General features: G+C 35.7%; 1 protein-coding gene across 1 annotated transcript; it reads right to left on the reverse strand.

The window, feature by feature from the left end:
* Positions 1-19,647: 19,647 nt before the first annotated feature.
* LOC131043729 (G-type lectin S-receptor-like serine/threonine-protein kinase At2g19130) lies at positions 19,648-20,917 on the reverse strand. The gene has a single exon (XM_059207075.1). The coding sequence runs from the start codon at positions 20,900-20,902 to the stop codon at positions 19,703-19,705; it is 1,200 nt and encodes a 399-aa protein (XP_059063058.1). The 5' UTR covers positions 20,903-20,917; the 3' UTR covers positions 19,648-19,702.
* Positions 20,918-20,961: the final 44 nt, after the last annotated feature.

The raw sequence follows: 20,961 nt of genomic DNA on the forward strand, positions 1-20,961 counted from the left end.
AATAAAAAATGATTACCTTTTTGTAAAAGGTCTGAAACACGATCATAATCATCTTATGCAAATAGTTCATCATTATCTTCAATTGTGTTAATCTGATCTTGTGCTTGAGTAGGAGTCAACAATCTTTGATTCCAATCTTCAACCCATTCAGTATCCTCACATACATCAGAATCACCTGAAATATAAAACTAACAAAAACATGCAAGTTCCCTTATCCATATAGTCCATGTGCTTGCATTTGAACTATTAAATGAATGCCATTTCGCTGATCCACTAATTGTCTCACAATCAAGTTTCGGCACAATGTTTTCCTCTTCAACTAACCAAAAGAATTGTTGAATCGTATAGTTCACACTTGATCCAGTAGATAAGGTTGTGTTGCACCAATCTACAATTGCACGTGCATCTTTAAATTTTACATTATCTTCAAATTTTAATTGCTCTCTAGCAAGAATTCTTTTAACACATGCACCAACTCCATCATGTTTTCCTTTGCCATGTCCAGCTTCAAAAAAACTCCATATATGTTGGATATTGTATTCCTTGTGAGCCTTGCTAAACTAATAAAACATTCGAGCATTCTTGAATTGTCCAGTACAATTATCTGACCATATAAGATGTTCTGTCATCTGGATTCCTCTTTCTCTTATATTTCTGTAGAATATGCTGAAACAATATTGAACAAACTCTAAGGAGTGCATCCTATTATCACTCACATAGAAATGATACTCCCTTAGTATTTTTCTATCATCCTCTGTGCTATCATTTGCGTGTCTATAAACAATATGAACAAAAATAGCAACTTGAGTGGAATTGTAATATTGAGATTGAATTTCCTCTTGTGGCTTAAGAGTATAGTTTTCTGTAAAGTCCACCACTAATAGTATACTTGCAACTGGAAATGTATTTCTACATGTGTGAAATTGAGAATCAAGCCATCTAGCATGTTGAGAGTGTATCACATATTTTGGTACAATCTTACTTTTAAATTCTGACATGAATGCATGTACACTAACCTTCGATGTGATTAAATCGACACACTTTCCTATTTTCCCATCCTTTAAGGGATACTCAACATTCTTAAATCTTCTAACATCCACTAGTTGTTGTCCAAAATTAGTTTCACTACTCTCATGCATACATTCTACTAGTGATGAAAAATTGCCACAACTAGAACATTGTCCAGAAATACATGAATGTAAATAAAATAATTGTCCATCGATTCTTTGACAAAATAAACTTGCTACAAATTCTTTGATTGATTCAGGTGACATATCAATACCACATTCCTAGACAAGCATGTTACTATGCAAAAAACAACGTATGTATCGCAAAACACAATGTATGTATCGAAAAACATCATAATAGTAATGAAATTGCACATGCATTTTACAACAACAAGAGACTCTTTGCTTGTTAATTTTCACATACCAGGGCTTGCATTTTTCAAATGATCTTTGACTTATAGTGATATTTCTAGGTAACAAAACTTCATCCAAAAAATTTATATAAAATTCAGTTTGAGTTGTGTCTAATAGGTGTTTTGGAAGAGGGTCACGAATTTTACACCCCACTCTCAACTTTAGAACATCTCTAGCATTAGATGATACCCTTGTATTATCATGCCAAAACTTTTCAACCAAAGATTTCACTTCAATATTCAATTTCATATCTAACCTGCAAAGTCTACCACTAAAACTCCAACTTTGTTTGATTGGATCACTTTCAATACTTTCTCTTCTTTTAGCTACTCTAACCAATGTTTTACGATGCATCTTTAAAATTCCACTAATGTTGCTTACCATCCTTTTATTCAAGGTTGCTTTATTCACTATGGCAGTTGTTATAACTCGTCGCGTCGCATTCTTATCTTTAGATCGACTCATTGTACCAATAGATTCAATGGCACTTGCAACAATAGACATAACATGCTTAACAGATTCATCTTTTTTTTATGCTTTCACATAGATGCCTATTTTTTTCATCACTTTTCTCATTTTCCACATTCTCATCAATTGCATCATAAGTTGACATTGAATTGCAAGTTTTTTTTGATAAAAAAATTCTTTGTATATTCTATTGGCATATGTTCTTATCTATCTCCAAGAAATCTTACCACGAAGATTATCCAAAATATTTTTTTCAATTTTTATAAAAAAGTTTCCCTGATCTTCAACAATTGGAGGATTTTCATTTTCACCATGTTCAAAAGGATTTTCTGTCTCAACATTCAAAATAATTTCATCTCTACCAACATGAAGGTTTTCATTTTCATGGACAATTCTATCAATCTCAACATTGGTATATCCAGCTTCTACTAAATCAGCAATATGAAGATCACCTATAATCACATTATCCATGTCTTGCAGAGAAGGATTTGAAGATGTACCTGGATAATTTGAAGATGTACCTGGATTTGAGGATGTTGTAATTGGCATATTCTTCATAATTATTTCATTTGCATCGTCATCATCCATAATTGCATCATCTATGTCCATCTGATCCCCTAAGGCATCATCTTGAATGTTTGTCTCTTCCATTGTTGTGGATCCAGAAGCATCAGGATTATTCATTTGTCGAATCGTCATTCTTCTATCCCTTTGATGTTTGGCCTCCTTCTCTCGTTCTTCTTGAATTTCCTCGATGGTCAATTTCCTCCTTTGACGTTGTTTAGACCCCATGACTAAAAACTTATGCAATAAATGCCACCTTCAAAAAATGGATCTAAAATTGCAACCAAAAACCATCCAAGGGACAACTAGATCATAATATATCATTTAAAATCTTGCACATTTGAATTGACATGTTTTATTATGTTAAATGATCATATATTTATATAATTCAAAAAAAAAAAATTAATGTTAAAAGCAAACGGGATCCCGTTTTAATTCGAAACGAGATCCCATTTGTTTGTTTTTTTTAAATAATTTGCAAAAAAGAACGAGATCCTATTTTCAACACGGGATCCCGTTTGTAAAAAGATTTTTGGGGGGCCCACTTTTAGGTTTGGAAATAGGCTTGGTAAATGGTTCAGAAAGCCGAACCTGAGGCTCAAAACTGGTTTGACCTGCAACTTCAAGCCTAAATCAAGTTTCATACAAAAAATGACTTCAAAAATATATCTGAACACCTAATTTTCAGAATTTTTTTAAACAACAAAAACCCATTATAGTACACACTGTCTAGATTCCAAATATATATTTTTTTAAGAGAATGGATCAATATTTTTAATTTTAAAATAATTTCTAATGAAAGAGATCCATAAACTTGAAATAACATGGTTTTTTAAAATTTTAATAACTTTTTTGTCTTTAAGTTTTTTGAAAAAAAAATTATATGGCATCAAACTAAAGACAAATCTATACAGTTTAAAAATAAAAATTAAAAAATGTTAAGTTTAGGTCAAATTATGTTTGTCATACACGCGGATTTTTCAAAACAGTGATTATGCCCAATTAAAAAATAACAAAAAAAATATATATTGAAAAAAATTACAAAAAAATATCCTCATCAAAGATGAGTGAGTTATAGATCTTTTCCTAAAAGGATAAAGAAAAATAGTTTCATTTAGGTCAAATTATGCTTGCTGTACACAGGCATGGTATGGTCCTAAAAAGTGACTTTTAAACTATAGGCTTTACTAATGCCTATTCAAACTTCTTTTTTAAGATCTGGGTATTAAAAAAAATTACATATTTGGAAAGTAGACTTCAAGCACTACATTTTCTATTATTGAATGTTTTCAAGAATCATCCTTTAAGTGCCTCAAATATTTAGGTCAAACAGGATGAAATCGAAAAAAAAGGGAAAAAACTTTGACTTTTTGGCCAAAAAGTGGACACAACTTCTTGCACTTACCCAAATAGAAAATATAAAATTGCATTGGAGACATAAATGAGCCATAAAAGGAAGGAACATCTGTTCATGTGTATTTTGACACATCTTAGGAAATCTATATTGGAGATAAGGTCGACTCTACTTTATTGGATGGTTTTAGCCCATGGTTTCTTAATATCATTTGACGATTTCTTTCATTGTATCTCTTATATGTGAGGTGCATGAGATTCTATGTTGTCTAAAAGAGTTTGATATCTATTGAGTTACCTTTGTATCTCTGATTAGCGGTACTCCTATGAAGAGCTTACTCTTCAAGTATATTGTAATCTATTATTTATTTCTAAATAATATATTGGGTGGCTTTTAGAGTGTGGGGTTTTTCTCCCAAAAGGTTTTTCCCTATATAAATCACTTCGTTGTTGTATGCGTACTATTATGTCTATTTTTATTAAGTTTATATAACTTTTGTAATGATCTATAAAAGTTTTTATATTATCCTCCTCTTAAGGTTAGTGTAGGAATTTATTCGGCTACTTAACTTCCTTACAGATCCCTAAGAAGGAGAATTCTAAAATATTGGATGAATTTTGACCAATCTCTTTATGAAATATGCTATACAAGCTATTGGCCAAAATCGCAACAAACAGACTTAAAAAAATTATGCCAACGATCATCTCAGAAGAGCAAACTGGCTTTGTCTTGAACAAATCCATTTTAGATGGTATCATCATAGCCCAAGAAGAAATTTATTCAATGCAAAATAATAATGTCTCAAGTATGATCATCAAACTAGACATTAGAAAACCTTATGATAAAGTAGATTTGAGATTCCTTTGCAAATATCTTGGGGCATTTGGATTCAATAAATAGTGGGTTAAATGGATATACACCTACATTTCTAGTCCTATATTTTTACTCCTAGTAAACAGTGCCTAGAGGGGTTTTTTGAGGTGTCCCCAGGTTTAAGACAGGGGGACCCATTTTCCCCATTTCTCTTATAATAATGGCTAAAGCCTTAGGAAGATCAATCACTCATGCCAAGATGATTGGAAAGTTGGAAGGCATCAAGATATCCAGTAGATTGGGTCCATGTTTTCATCAACAATTTGCAAATGATACCTTTCTTCTAAGGGATAGGAAGCGGAAGGAGGCCAAACAATTTAGAGCTTTCCTAGACATATATGACAAAGCATTAAGAAAAAGATTAAGTAAAGAGAAATAAGCTATCTCTCATAGTTACATATTTTACTCCTGCATCTCATGCTTTTAGTTTGTCTCCTTGTTGTATATAGTTTCAAGTTTTGTGCCTATATGGTTATTGTCCATATCTATGTATACACATACATATATATACACACATATACATATATATGTATATGTATATATACATGTGTACATGTATGTAGATATACATGTATATGTATACATGAAGAAACACACACAATAGCATAATATGTTCTATAATGATGGTTGTTTTGAGTTTTGTGGCTATATGGTTATTGTCTATATATATTTTTATATGTATATTAACAATAACCATATAGCCACAGAACTTGTTGTAATCAACAACAGTTTCCTTATTCAAGGGTGCTCGTTCAGATTGGTACACACTGAATTACTAAATTCCTTCTATAGTCAATGTTAAATTTTATAAATCTTTCAATTTAAATTATACTATTTTCAGTAAAACAACATTTCTTTCAATATAGTCAGTGTAAATAATATTAATAGCCATATTGGATGTCCAATGACGGTTTATGCTCCTTCATAGTTGCATTATGCTTTATATATTGACGATTTCTTTGTATGCGGTTTACAGTTTCATTTCAATGCTCTCTTATAGTTTAATGTGCCTATATGGTTATTTTCCACACATACACACACACATACATATATGGTTATTATCCATACACACACACACTCACACATATACATGTGTATGTGTAGATGAAAACTGAACAATTCAAATCAATGGAGGACTACATATTCAATATGACATGAACGACTGTTTCCTACAAAAATTCAAATTTGAAAATAGCTAGCTACCACAATTGAATGCATTGCACATTTGAATTATATTATAAGACAAAATTTTCCATGTCACTTTCATTACAATCCAATTCATTGCATATTTTTGAGTTCTACAAATTCTCTTTGCACATTCCTTATGTAACTATTTGTTTGCAATAAGTATGTATGTTATACATATGCATATGCATATGTATGTACATGTGCATATGTGCAATTCTATGTACATGTGCATATGTATGTAGGTGGATATGTATATGTATGTACTTATGCATTTAATATGTATGTATGAATATGTAAAGATTGTATGCATGTTGTCAAATGTTAAAGATGGTCAAAAAGTTGTTTTGCATTCAATAATGTATGGATGATTTGTTGTTACAACGTTACGCTACGCTTGATTATTACTATTTTTTGCAGGCGTGCTAGAGCAATGAGAGAAGAACCATACTTGTGGAAGATCATCATATCAATGTAAATGTGTTTATTAACACACTTCAATTCTTTGGACATTATGCCTTTAATGCTTACATTTTATATCAATTTGTGTAGATATCTTAGGTAGTTATGCATTTCTTATTAAATGTGTTCCTTAACACACTTTAGTTTGTTTTGCATTTTGTTGTGATTGTTATGGCAGGCAATGATCTAGAAGTCACTATGTCGAAAACAACATGCATTCCTCTCAGGTAAAGTCAATATGACTTTACTTTGGTAATGATCTAGTAGACAATGCAATTTGTGATTTAGTTTATGTTTCAATTTGTGAATTGTTTATGTTTAAATTTCTAAATTTTTTGTGTTTCAATTTGTTTAAATTATTCACTTATTTCATATGTTTCAATCTTCTCTTTGCTGGACTAGTACTTTCGCAATGATCTAGTAGACAATGCAATTTTTTATTTGTTTATGTTTCAATTTCTGAATTGTTTATTTTTCAATTTCTGAATTATTTATGTTTTAAATTGTTTAAATTCCTCACTTAGTTCATATTAATGCAAGAAACACACTTAGCTCATATTGATCAAAAGGAAGTGCCCTATTTGAGAAAAAAATCAAACAAAGAATTGTTTTATAGTGCCTTAAAAGATATTTTTTTAGATACTGCCAACAAGGAAAACTTGGCAGCTAACAAGATATCTTGTAAGGCAGTAGAAAATAGTTTTTTGTCTAGTGCCTTTTTACAAATAGGACACTTCCTTTTATCATTTCAATGCAATGACCTAGTAGACATATTAACCATTGCAATTTATATATGATGATTGCAATTTGAATACTTATAAGTGTTCAAATTTCTCACTATCAAAAGAGGACATATCAGTGGCATTTGAATAATCAGATGACATTGATATGGCCTTTTTGATAGTGAGCAATTTGAACACTTATGTGGCCTTTTTTGATAGTGAAAAATATATGAGATCAATTCAACTGATATATGAAAAATATCACATCACAAAAAACAAACATATGAGATTTACAACACCATCAATTCATTGGAATATCCATCTGAGATATCTGAAAACAATGGAGTTCTGAAAACATTACAAAATATGGCAGTATGTCATTCTATAATCACATCACAGTTATATCAAAACTCAAAATCTGCTCTTTGGAGGGCTCACAAAATATAATTCATCACAGACTCGATCAATTCTCCCTATGGGTATTAAATGGAGCATGTGTCACAAATCCAACCCCAACAAACTGTGGCCTACGAGGATCTGGCCCAACAACATTGTTATCTTAGCTAGGAGGGGTTTGTAAGCAACTTTCTATTTGAGCAAGGAATGCCTGGTTTACACCTGAAGTAAGTTGCATGGTGTCTGAGGATCCAGGTGCAGTCCCAACTTGCATAGTATTAATAGTTGCAAAGGTCGGGGACAAGAGGTTCATCATTTCCATGAGAATGGGAAGAGGTTTTGCGACTATGGCCACATCTTTCGTCCTCTTTGCACGCTTGGCTACCTTTTCAGCTTTCATCCTCTCCTTCTCAAGCTTTGCTTCTGCATCTTTCTTTGCCTTGTCTTGTCTTCGAATGAACTTGTCTTGGGAATCCTACAATTTTTTGTCCTGTTTTTCCACCCTCATAGCCTCATTTTCTATTGCTTTTGCTTCACGTTGTGCCTTCCTCTATCTCATCTATTCTTTCTTTGGTTCTGTCAATTCCTCATCTCTTTCCCTTTTAGACTCTTTATCTTTTTTCCTTTGAGTGTACTCATCAGATGTCAAGATCTATGACTGGCTACTAAGACATAGCACCCCTTTCCTACCTCCACGTGAATATTGATTCATTCTCTGCACTGGAAGTCTTAAGAATCTACTAATTTTCCTTGGCACTTGTTGCCCATCCTCTTGTATGCATGGTATAAACTCAGGTTCGTCTTCACTTATGTGAACTTCATCTTCACAATCAACACCATCTTGTTGCTCCCAGTTGACTGCATTGGTGAAGTAATGTATCACATCTACTGGGATCAATTTTTGGCAAACTTGGCATGGAAAGGGTTACATACCACAATTGGTGGCTTCTTGGATCCACTCTAGTATGTCATCTTGTGTTGGAAAAGACATGCCTATTGATGTACTTTCAAAACCCTCATTTGGTTGGCTGGTTTGTGGGGGCAGACCTGCTTTGATAGTTTGTGGTGTCAAACTTGTACCCTCAACCGTTGCTTTTGTTCCGCTATGGCACTCTACAAAATCTTGAATGTCTTCCTCATTAAAACCAGCTAACCGCAAGCAAGCTTCCACTGCCATATACTCTGGTTCTTCATCCCTTGAAGTGGCATCATGTTCTGTTCCAACAGCTAGCTGTATATCAACTGCAACCTCAAATGCCTCACTTGGTCTCATATCATTTTCTAATGTGTATGGTTAAGTGGCCAAAACCCTATCGTACAAAAGCCATTGATTATATTAGCTGGTGTCAGTTCTTAGGCAAAGGCCTTGCTCACAAGAGTTGCCAACTCATCCCTTCCAATTTCAATCTGTGGGAACTTTAACATCCATTTACTCCTCTACTGTTTGAAATGATTCTTGAAAAGTGAGAATATAGAGACATCAAGTGGCTGCAGTTTGTGGCTTGTATGAGCCAGAAGGGTTACCAAATCTATACCTATCCACCTTTCTTCTTCAATTGTCTTGAAGGCTACATGGCTGCCATGATCGTCAAACGTCAGTAGGGCCCTATGTGAGGGTGAAACTCCACCAGGGACAGAATGTGCAAAATGTTCCAACCAATTTAAGAATAGCTCCTTTGTCATCCATGCATGTTCTTGGACTGACATGTATGCTCCTAGCTCGCAGTTTGCAATGTAGTTTTGGATATGCCTCTTAGATTTGAACAAATAAAATCTAGGAATGTTGAAACCACATGCCCTAACACATGCCAAAACAATGATCCACTCTCTACTCTTCGAAATTAGGTGCGGTACACACCTCTGGCCCAATTTGGATATCACTCTCATTCCACAATTCCTCCCAACTTGCACACTAGTCTCATCATAATTCCAAATCTGACTGCTACCATAGTGATTGAGGTTGTACATTACCTCCAAGATGTCATAGAAAGAGGCAATAATAGAAGGTCGAAGTATGATATCCCTATCGGAGTCCACTCCTTCTGTTGTTCTTATCGTCAGATCAGGGTGCCTTTGTCTAAAACTTGCCCACCATGAACTCCCTGACATCCCATTTTTTAATGGATTAGGCCTATTCTCAGTAATTTGGGCAACGGCTGATTGAAGTTGACTGATTTGGAGACCATGACCAATTTCAGCCATGTCTTTGCATCATTGGACAACTTCATCCTCCTCCTCTGCTGATAAAATGGTGTGTGGACCCTCACAGTTGTGGTTGTGGTTCCCATTAGCCATGCCCTCAAAAAGGCAATGGGGATACCATACTTGATTGATGTGCCTCTAAGAGACATGTGCTTGTCTTCTATGCATAATATTGCTTCTTTCATGTTAGATATGCTCCATTTTGGTTTGGGAACCTTTGAGGCCACCTGTACTTGTGGTGTTTCTGGAATAGGATTACAATCTGCAATAGGATGGTCATGTACAGCAGTAGTTTCCACATCAATTGCATTGTTAGGTGAATGGTCATCTACAACACTAGGTCTTCATTTTGGACAAAACTATCTTCATCAGGGAAGTGTACCCCACAAGTGACTCTAACTGTTCGACGTCTAACACACCTGTTTCCCTTTCTACCTCATGTCATTATGTTCAGTGAACCTACAACGATAAGGTACCAATGATAAAATACGATTGTGTGTGCCTATATATATATATATATATATATATATATATATATATATATATACAGAGACAGATCATTGAAATGAAACCCTCAATGCCATTGAGATAAATGATGAAAAACAAATCTATTTCTGTAACTCATAATTGAACATCTTTGAACAAAATAAAATGGTATTGTGTCTCTATTTTTGTATGCATGATAATATAGACAATAACCATATAGGCAAAGAACTCGAAAAAGCCATGCAGGAGTTCAGTATGTAACTGTGATGTGATTGAAAATTGGATATTGTTGATATTCTATTAGATAGTGAACAATTACATCATTGAACATGTTTCAACAAAAAAAATGGGGGTGTGTGTGTGTGTGTGTGTGTGTGTGTGTGTGTATAAATACACACACGTAGTTACAAAACTTGAAACATTATATAGCAAGGCGAGAAACTAAAAGCACGAGATGCATGAGTGGAAGATGTAACAATGGTGTGATTAAAAACCGGATATTATTGATATAGTATTAAGATGTAGATTCATTTCTCAAATGAGTAAATGGTTGAATGATGTTGTTGTATTTCTCATACGAAATTTATTGGAAGTAATATATGGTATGCCTGATAATATTATTTATAGTGAGTATATTAACAAATTGAAGGCAGAGCAAACAATGAAAATGCCACAAAAAATCTTCATTTCCCTAAGCTTTTAGGGCAAAAAAGATAGCGGGAGTTCATGCAACGTGGGGCCATAACGTGTCTGCAGGTAGGCTTTAATAGGTGTTCAACATATTTTTGACCACCCATTTTAAAATTTATAATAAAAGTTGTGTGACCTGGTGTGTGTGTGTGTGTGTGTGTGTCTATAACCATATAGCCAATATATAGTCACTGTAAGTAATAGTATCAGGCATACACATTATTGTAATGATAAATAATTAGGGGGTTTCGAATAATTATGAACACTAATCAATTTTTTTTTGCATTATCTGTAATGATTTTGGCATTATAAATAGAGAGACACCATTTAACAGCGCACCCATAAAATGAAATGATAAATAATGAAGGCGTTTCGAAGAAAACAAAGAGATATTCAATTATTTTGTCATTCTTTGTGAGGATTTCGGCATTATTAAATTGTAAGAGAGCATTGAAATGAAACTGTAAACTGCATACAAAGAAATCATCAATAGACAAAGCATAATGCAGCTACGAAAGAGGTAAATCATCATTGGACATCCAATATGGTTGTTAATATTATTTACAATGACTATATTGAAAGAAATGTTGGTTTATTGAAAACAGTATAATTTGAATTGAAATATTTATAGCATTTAATGTTGATTGCAGAGGGAATTTAGTTATTCTGTGTTTACCAACCTGAATGTGCGCCCTTGAGTAAGGAATGTGCAGAGGGTATTTGCAGAGCTCAAGAAAATGCAATGAATTGGATTGTAGTGAAAGTGACACGAAAAATTATGTCTTATAATATAATTCGAATGTGGAATGCATTCGATTGTGGTAGCTAGCTATTTTAAAATTTGAATTTTTGTGGGAAATAGTCGATCATGTCATATTAAATATGCAGTCCTCCATTGCTTTGAATTGTTCGATTTTCTTCCATGCTTTAAATGAAACTTGGTTTTTGTAATTTGATTTTATGCAAATTCTTGGATATTGGGGAGCCTTACACCAGTTGTTGCAAATGTAGGTACCAAATGCAGATCCATTTAATGCATGAAGTTGTGAAGTGATATTTGGAAGAATGTACACTTGAGTGTCTAAGAAGTCTAAAATTGATTGTTTTTATGTCATGTAATGCACCAATAGTTGTGCATATGTAATTGTAATTGGAGTACATTTGTACTTTTAAGCCACTTGCATAAAGTGGCAAATGTAAACATTAAGTTTTTAAAAAAATAAAAATGTTTATTATTTGTGCAAGTTGTTTTGTATTAAAATAGGAAATGTACCAGTAGTTGTTTATTTTTTTTTCTTTTTTATTTTCAACTACTAATTCATTTGTGAACATGTATTGGTGTTAAAATAAATATTTACTGATATTTTTTTATTTATGTACTGATAATTTTTTTTTATGTTTTGGGGGGTCAACATGGTATTAAGGTGATGTTTATTGGAACTATTTCAGCTATTGGTACTCTTCCCCTTTACAACCTACAACTTTGGGATACTGTTTTATGGGTATAAGTACATGATACGAATTATAAGTCACTTATTGGCACTAATATCTACATCTAACATAAAAGTGATTTTATTTGTTTCTCACAGAAAAGAAAGATTTATCCAATGTTTTGTTGATGCCTTCCCTGATGTAAGGGTGACTTGTGAAATTTTTAGTGTTTGAATATCTTATTGGTCTCAAGTATAAATAGTTGATTGAGCATGTTTTTTAGCTAATCTATTTGTTAGCAACTCCATATAAGGCAAGAGGAAGACGGTATGTATTTGGATTGAATCCCACAATGTATCTATTGCATTGTAGCAAATAGCTTCTAAATTATGTATATCACATTGATGACAATCACAAGCTAGAGAGCGTGATTGCAAGGCATCGCAACATACATGGAAATATTGATTACTGATTCTTACTTTGTAGTGTGATAGAGACGTGGGGAATACGTTGGTTAAATGAAAGCCTCTATGTGAAGAGAGCTCACCTATTCAATTGCATCAGAGAGGAAACATGTAGATCTCTTCTTGATTTGGTAAATGGATGGTAGGGGAAGAGGATTAGTATTCGTCATAGTTAACTTCGCGCACCCACAGATCTTAAATGGTACATCGGATTTTGATTTTTTTTTAAGTTGTCTTTGTATGCGACTTAACTGCTTATTGTTGGGATGTGAAGCCCAACGGTTGCATGACTGTTCATCTTCCCAGACTCTTCACTTAATAGTTGAATATGATTGTATAAGTATATGAGTGTAGGCCATGTAAATGTCAGTTGATTAATGAAGTTATTCCCCGCTTTGAGTGTGGATGTAGGCAAATTTGCCAAACCACGATAAATCATGTGTTGTCTCTTATTATTGCTTTATTCTATTTTTGCTATCATTTTCTCTGCTCATTCTAATCTTTACAATTGGTATCAGAGTCATGTTGGCTTAAGCAGAGATGAAGGAAGAAGGAGAAGGTAAAACTTATAACTTCTATGACATTTTTACGTTCCATGTAAAACTATGCTTCAAGCACCGCATACATTGGTGGGATGGCTGGAAGAAAGGGGGGAACTCAATTGAAGAGGAGAATCCAATGAAAGAAAAGGATGTTGGGATTCTTATTTTCTCTCCCCTTGAGCCAACCTTGGCACTTATTGGCCAAACTGTTAATGGTCGGCAAGTTATTGGCATTCGTGTGGTGAAGGTTGAACGTCGTGATAGTTCCTATATAAACGCTGGAATTTCTGACCAAAAAGATGCTAGAAAAGTGGTTGTTGTTGAAGAGGATGAACTCAAGAGATTGTGGGATGAAGAATGTATGTCGTCGGAGACCCAAGTTGAATCTGTTGTTGACTCCCGAGATGAGGAGGGCATAGATTGGAGTGAGGTAGCAGAGCAATGAGGCCTGTGAGAAATTTTGGCTTCAGAAAGCTCTACAGATGGCATGGCCTTGGCAAAAATAAAGAGGCACTCCCATGATGATGACAACCTTTGCACATATAATTTCATAGAAGCCTACGAGCCTATGGACTTAGATGAAGAAGTGTAAGATGAAAGATGGTTTTCTGGTTTGCAGCGGAAGAGGTCTTTGATAGGAGCAGAGGACAATGGGAAACACTCCAAGCGATTTAAGATGTCACAAACAGAGAAGGGAGATATCGTTCCCCACCCTGATTTGATGGATGTGGATGAAAAGGAGACTACCTTGTTAGTAGTAGAGAAGCCGTTTTATTTTCAGCTAATTGAAACCATTTGGCAGGAGGTTTTGTCCTTGGCGTCAGACATATCGGATTATCTGTTTGGCTTCGATAATTTTGAGGATTGGGATCAAGACAAGCGCACTTCGAAACCTGCGCCTGCGAATAGGAAGAGTCGCTCTCCCATGTTGGAATCATCTCCTTCCACTTCCTCCGCTCTTCCTTGTATCCATTTTGGAATCATCGATTTGCCGCCGATGAAGCGTGAAGGATTCAACTGCCAGACCTTGGAGATCCATGAGGAATTACTCCCACAATCTTTAAGCACGGTGGCGTCACAGGTGATCAAGCAACAAACTCAGAACTCACGAGTGGTTTTTGAGGATCACATGACCCCCGTCGCGAAGAACATGGTGGCGATGGATTGCAAGAGTGTGAGTAAAATGATGAAAAACATTCATTAAAACTCACAGAGACAGGGTGTTTCGTGTTGTGGCGGATGATGCCCAACATGTGGTTGGTCGAGATGGTGTTGGACGACAGTGAAGTGCACGCCGCTAGCAACGTTAAGATTGTGTGGTAGCACCCACCCTGGCTCAGCTCCCACCTCACCAAAGGCCCCATTCATCTCGTACCTCATGCTCTCAAGGGGATGGATCCAGTTTCAATTGTGAGGTTGTTTGCAAATGGGAGATGCATAGGAGAGCATAGAATTGGAGAAGAAGTTGTTGTCTATATTTGTGGGAAACCATTTGTGCTTCGAGAACTTTATCAGCCAGTAGACACGCTCAAGCATGTTGGAATTAAAGGCCATGTGGTTGAACATATGGAGGCTAGACTGAAAGAAGAAATTTTGTCTGAGGTAGCATGATCAGGTGGGCGTGTGAATTTGCATCGTGAGGAGTTAAATCCTATCAAAAACCAGTCAGACATCATAGGATATTGGGAGAATATATCACTTGAAGATGTTAAAATACCAGCATAAGTTTATGTTGCTCTCAAGGTTGATGAGCACATGCCAACATTTTTCCCATCATATGTGGTGAATGATAATGGAACGGTCGGAGCTGTAAATGTAGCGATTGAGCAAAACAGAGGCTATGATCCTCTGGCCATTGCAGTGGTCGAGAAAAATGACAAACAAGGAGGTGTTCACATTCTTGTGGACATCTCAATCTTTAGGCTTTGGAAGATGAACCATATGTCCATTGCCGCTGCCTGGGCCCTGCGAGACTTAACCGCAGTGGAATTCATGATGGGAGTGGAGGACATGGTACCTCTAAGCACCTGCAATAGAACTTGTAACGGGAGAGAAATTTTAGTTTTCCTACCCGATTCCAATGATGATATCGCCCACATCTCTAACAAGCAGTCTAAGTTTGAGGGAACAATGGAGCTTGTAAATTCGTTACATTATGATTGCAATAGGCATGAGAAATTTGATAGTGAATCCTACTTATGGGCCCTGGCACACCTAACGGCTCGAGAAGATGTAACTATTTTTGGTAGCCTGGTACCAGAAACTGCTAGTGGCATGATGACCACATATATTCCTTCCACGTTGTCCTCTTAGTCTAGGATCAATTCACCTCTTGTAATGGCTATGCAGTGGCCAATTCATAAGACTCTTTTCGAATTCTCAAGGTTTTTGCCACTTTTGAGAATCAAAATAAGCCTCATAAGGCCTTTACAACAGAGCGTGCAAAATAAATTGGCGTAGCAAATGCAGCTAGTGGGTGGATTTTTGTTACTATTCCACTAGATCATTTTGGACCAATTCTTGGAGAGAATGGTCCAGATCCAAATCAAGGTGTCCGTGTTGATGTTTTTCTGCAAGATGACGTAAATGTCTTGGTGTCTAAGGCAGATGACAAATTTTTAGATTTTCTATCATGGGGGAGAACAGAAACAAGAGCCTCTGATGGAGAGTGTTTTGCACCTGTCGGAAGTTGTGTTCCTGAGTATCAATCAATGGGTGTGTTTGTGCTGGGTAAAGAAATAAGAGATGAGTTTTTCGACTCTAATTTGGTTTGGAGAAGGCTCATTCGCAGTGTGTTGGTACAGAGTCTAGCGAAGTTAAAATCTACCATGGGTCTGGTTTCGTAAGAATTGAAATGGAGAGCAGGGGATGTCACAGTGCATGGCTGTGTCGGTTGGTCTTCACAGTGGAGATTTTTGGGATGTGAAGCCCAACGGTTGCATGATTGTTCATCTTCCCAGACTCTTCTCTTGATAGCTGAATATGATTGTATAAGTAGATGAGTATAGGCCATGTAAATGCAAGTTGATTAATGAAGTTATTCCCTGCTTTGAGTGTAGATGTAGGCAAATTTGTCGAACCACGATAAATCGTGTGTTGTCTCTTGTTATTGCTTTATTCTGTTTTTATTATCGTTTTCTCTACTCATTCTAATCTTTACACTTATAGCTATTGATTTGGCTTTTGGGTAGTAACGATGCACGTTGTGAAATCAGTTATGCGCACAAAGGTCAAAAAGTACACATTTCAAAGTGTCGTCTTATACTTAACTAAAGATGTTCCAATAATCGTCAACTCAAAATCACTAGTACTTGTTGACAAATGTCCCAATAATGGTGCACAAATGTCCCAATAGTGGTGAACAAATGGGCCAATTATGAACAAAAAATTACAAAAAATGATGGTCTATTGGTATAAAACAAATTTAATGGTGTTTTCACTATGGCGGCTATTGGAGGGTCAACATGACAATAAGGTGACGGTTATTAGAACTATATTATCTATTAGTGCTCTTCCCTACCTAAATTGACCAATAAAATTTAATTCCCCCTATTTGAATTGCAACTTGCAACAGTCGAGCGCATATCAAATGTAGATTTTTTCATGGGGAATGCAGCATTTTAAATGGAGAATACAAGATTTTTTTCTCTGTGTAAAGAATTGTAAGCTATCATAGTCTTTTTAAACAAAGATTATAGCAAAAGAAGGCGTACATGTTAAATACTGGGTTAGGGGAAAGGACCCGGTAGTTGTGCACCCTAACTTCGCACTTCTCAAAATCCTACTTGGAAATTTCAAATCACTCCGAATTTTTTACAGCAGCTTACTTGACAAGTCCCCTGCTTATAACTAAGGTTTCAAGGCCACATCATCAAATATGATGCCACATCAGCATGCTTTTTGCCAAAGTGTCCAAAACAGTGCCCAAAAAAAGTGAGACCAATAGGCGTGCAAAAAAAACCCCAATAGTTGTGCAGCTGACATGGCATCACCTGATTGGTTACTTTTTACAATATTAGTACATTTCTTAACAACTATTGATACATTTCCTAACAACTGGTGGTACATTTCCTAACAAAAAATGATATTTTTTGTTTCAAACAATAGGTTTTATTTGTTCAGTTTTTGGAACAAAAGGTATCAACAACCCTCACAACAGTTGGTACATGCTCAACTATTGAGTCTTTTCCCCTACTTACCTTCAGTAAAGCTTCGGTATCCGTTGGAAATCCTCTGTTCTATAAACAAAGAAATCCACTATTTTCCAGTACGTTTCTTTCTACCCTTTTCACTGTGTCGATACTCGTATGCCAGATTTAAGTAGGCGTGGGAGTTATTGTGTTTGGGGCGGCGCTAGCGAGTGAATTTAATGCCATTAATGGAGGTCATTGTTTCCTCTGTCCATTGTTAGTTGTAAACAAATGTGAGATGTACACAATCATTAATGAATTTGCTGTGTCACTATAAATGCTCATGCATATCTTTGAAGAGATCGATCATCAAATTTTGAAGGTTTCGAGCAATATTTTGGATTGACAGCCTTATGAACAGTTTGGAAAGCCATTTGTATGAGGCAGTATTTTCAAATCTCAGTCCAATCGAGTCAATTAATATGCTTCCCAAGGTGTGCTTGTGCCGTACCGAAAGATTATCGGCTGTCCTGTCAATGGATATGCAGTGAGATGAGGCGGCTTCACTGTGGCAACTCTACCGAAAACCTAGAACACAGCGTGGAGAAGTTTTCAGGTGACGACAATTTTTGTACCTGTGTCAGATTGATCGAATAAAAAAATCAGGATGAGACATCATGCAAATCCGGCGCACTTCTCCACCTATAAATAGCCTATCGGTTAATAACCAGGCTTGATATCTACTGTGTAGATAACGAGTGTACATATATAATTTTTGTGATCAAACCTTTTTGCCTGAAATCTAGAAAATAATAGTAATTACAATATAGATCTATGAACTATGCTAGCACAGGACAATCATCTCGTAAATTCTGCACAGTAAGATGACAAGGTTCGATGCCTCGAGATCGCACAACAATTCATATTAGTAGATTGCTGAATTAATTGTGCCCTGTCATGGTCATGCAATGAAAATGGTACTCAACACATTTCTCTTTCATATTAAAGAATGCGACATAAAGATGTACGTTGCAGCAGTAGTTATGGCTACACATAGTAAAATAAATAACCCGCTCTGAAGATAAAGAGGAACAAGGACATTTGGTCAGATGGATGTGGGAAAGTAAATTAATCCTGCAACAAAAAGTACTCAAAAGGAAATTAAGAATTTGATATGCTCTTTATTGCCTTACCTATCTATCTACTTAACAGTGCAATTCCTATCCCCAACTGATGAGTTGAAAACGGGTCTTCTTTCATAAATTGATCAGGAATTATATGTAGGTACATAAATGAAATTACAAATATGATCATAATCACTTTCCCCTGGATTTGCATAATATTTTGGTTCCAAATTCATAGTCAACATGGAGTTAGGTAGGGGTGTAACACTTAAATATCATGTTGCGATATAATATGACCTCCTTATACAATATCTCAAGCGATGTCAGTAATATGTTTCCATCTGTATTAAACAAGTGATTGTAGTAAGGAACAACATAACTTTAATTCTAAAAAAAAAAATCAAATGAGACAAGGTTGTTTTACTCTCAAAGGTGTATAGATCTGCAAATACTTGATATGATTTATAATAGTAGCAACAACAGTGAAACATAAGAACCCTCTTGACCTTTATTTTTTGTGCACTTTCAACATCTCATCTAGTACCAATTGAATATGTTTTAGGGTTAAGAGTACACCTTTAAATCATAGGTTTACTTAAACCAAACTTTAAGGTCTTGATCACATATTGATGTTGGACTAGAGATACTCATAAAACTAGTACCTTCTACACTTTAACCTCATATACTCCCCTTGCACAAAAAAAATCAATATCTACATATAGCTTATATTAAGAATTAAAATCGCACTCTCTTATGAGATAATAATTAATGTCATCTTGAGGTTCATATTTCAATTGCTCACATAGTCAAATTTTATTGAAAACAAAATCCTATCTTTCTTGATAAAAATTATATTGTAGGTAAGTTCACCCTTATTCTACTTAAAAAAATAAGGGAACTACAAGGATACCAAATATTTTGCATACAAGTAAAATACATAACTAGAGCATTGAAGAAGCATTATAACAATCATTTAGTGATTGCATTCCATTGTTTTTCTGACTAAAAAGTAAGTTCTAAGACACGAAAGGTTGAAATTCAAGTTACAGTAAATATGGTACAAAGTGTAATCAACGAACATTTGCTAAATTAGATAATACCATTGTGCTTGATTAACCAGGAACCTTTAAGCTTAAATATAACCTATCTACAGGATGTGCCCCGCTTACACTATTCTATCTAATAACATCACCTTTCGCTACTGCTGCTGTCAGTGTCGCTTACGTCTGCTTTCTTGTCCACGAGCGCAGAGCTTTGAATCTGCGGAATTTGAGGCTGCATCTTCCCTTCCAGCATTAGCACCACTTGCCTCATGCTTGGCCTCACCTCCTCATCCTTTTCAATGCATAACAACCCTACAATACTTGCTCTTCTCACCTCCTCAAGATCTCTCTTCTCTGCAATACCCTCCTCCATAATATTAATCATGTTCCCATTATATATTTGAGTTGCAACCCACCCTGGAAAGTAATACTGATTGGAATCTTGCACGGTTAAATCCAGAGTTCTCCGACCGGAAATGATTTCCAAGAGCGTCATACCAAAACTGTATACATCAACCTTGGGAGTGATGGGAAGACCGGTGATCCACTCTGGAGCCAAATAACCTCTCGTTCCTCTCGTTGTTGTCAGGACTCGGCTGAAATCTCTACCCACAAGCTTTGCCAACCCGAAATCGCCCAATTTTGGTGAAAAATTATTGTCCAGAAGAATATTTTCGGGCTTAACATCACAGTGAATGATGCAATTTCTGCATTCTTCGTGGAGATAAAGTAACCCTCTTGCGGTGCCTAAAGCGATCTGGAATCGAGTCGTCCAGTCTAGTGCCTTCTGCTTGCGTTTGATATTATTTGTGAAGAGTAAGGAATTGAGAGAGCCGTTGGGCATGTAATCATAAATCAGAAACCTTCTCAATCCTTGTACGCAAAACCCTCGAAGCCTGACCAAATTCGCATGCTGTATGTTTCCAAGAGAACTGATTTCTGCTCGGAATTGCTTCTCATCCTGTCTGGAACCCTCCATTCTCTTTACGGCGACCAGCGTACCGTCTATTAGGTATCCTTTGAACACCGTGCCGAATCCTCCACTCCCCAGCTTATACCTGAAATTCCTAGTTGCAATCTTCAACTCCATGTAACTAAACATTCTTAGAAAAGGGTCCGAGGAATCTGCACACCTCTCCATTGATCGTAGCCAATGTCTCTGCCGATGCCACCGCCACATTAAAATTGAAAAGATACTCAAAGTAACGGTAGCAGCACCAACAATACCTAGCACGATACTTGAGGTTATGCGTTTGGAGGAGGACGATCTATCGGTCTTCGAAAGTGCAGAGGCATCTACCCGAATAAAAACGTTTGAATTGTTTTTGGATTCACTTTTATGCATGTTTAACAGATCCACTGACCAGATTTGGCACGGCCTGAAGGTGGATTGAAAGAAAACGC

The sequence above is a fragment of the Cryptomeria japonica genome, chromosome 6, assembly GCF_030272615.1.
Source record: "Cryptomeria japonica chromosome 6, Sugi_1.0, whole genome shotgun sequence".
Taxonomy (NCBI): Eukaryota; Viridiplantae; Streptophyta; class Pinopsida; order Cupressales; family Cupressaceae; genus Cryptomeria; species Cryptomeria japonica.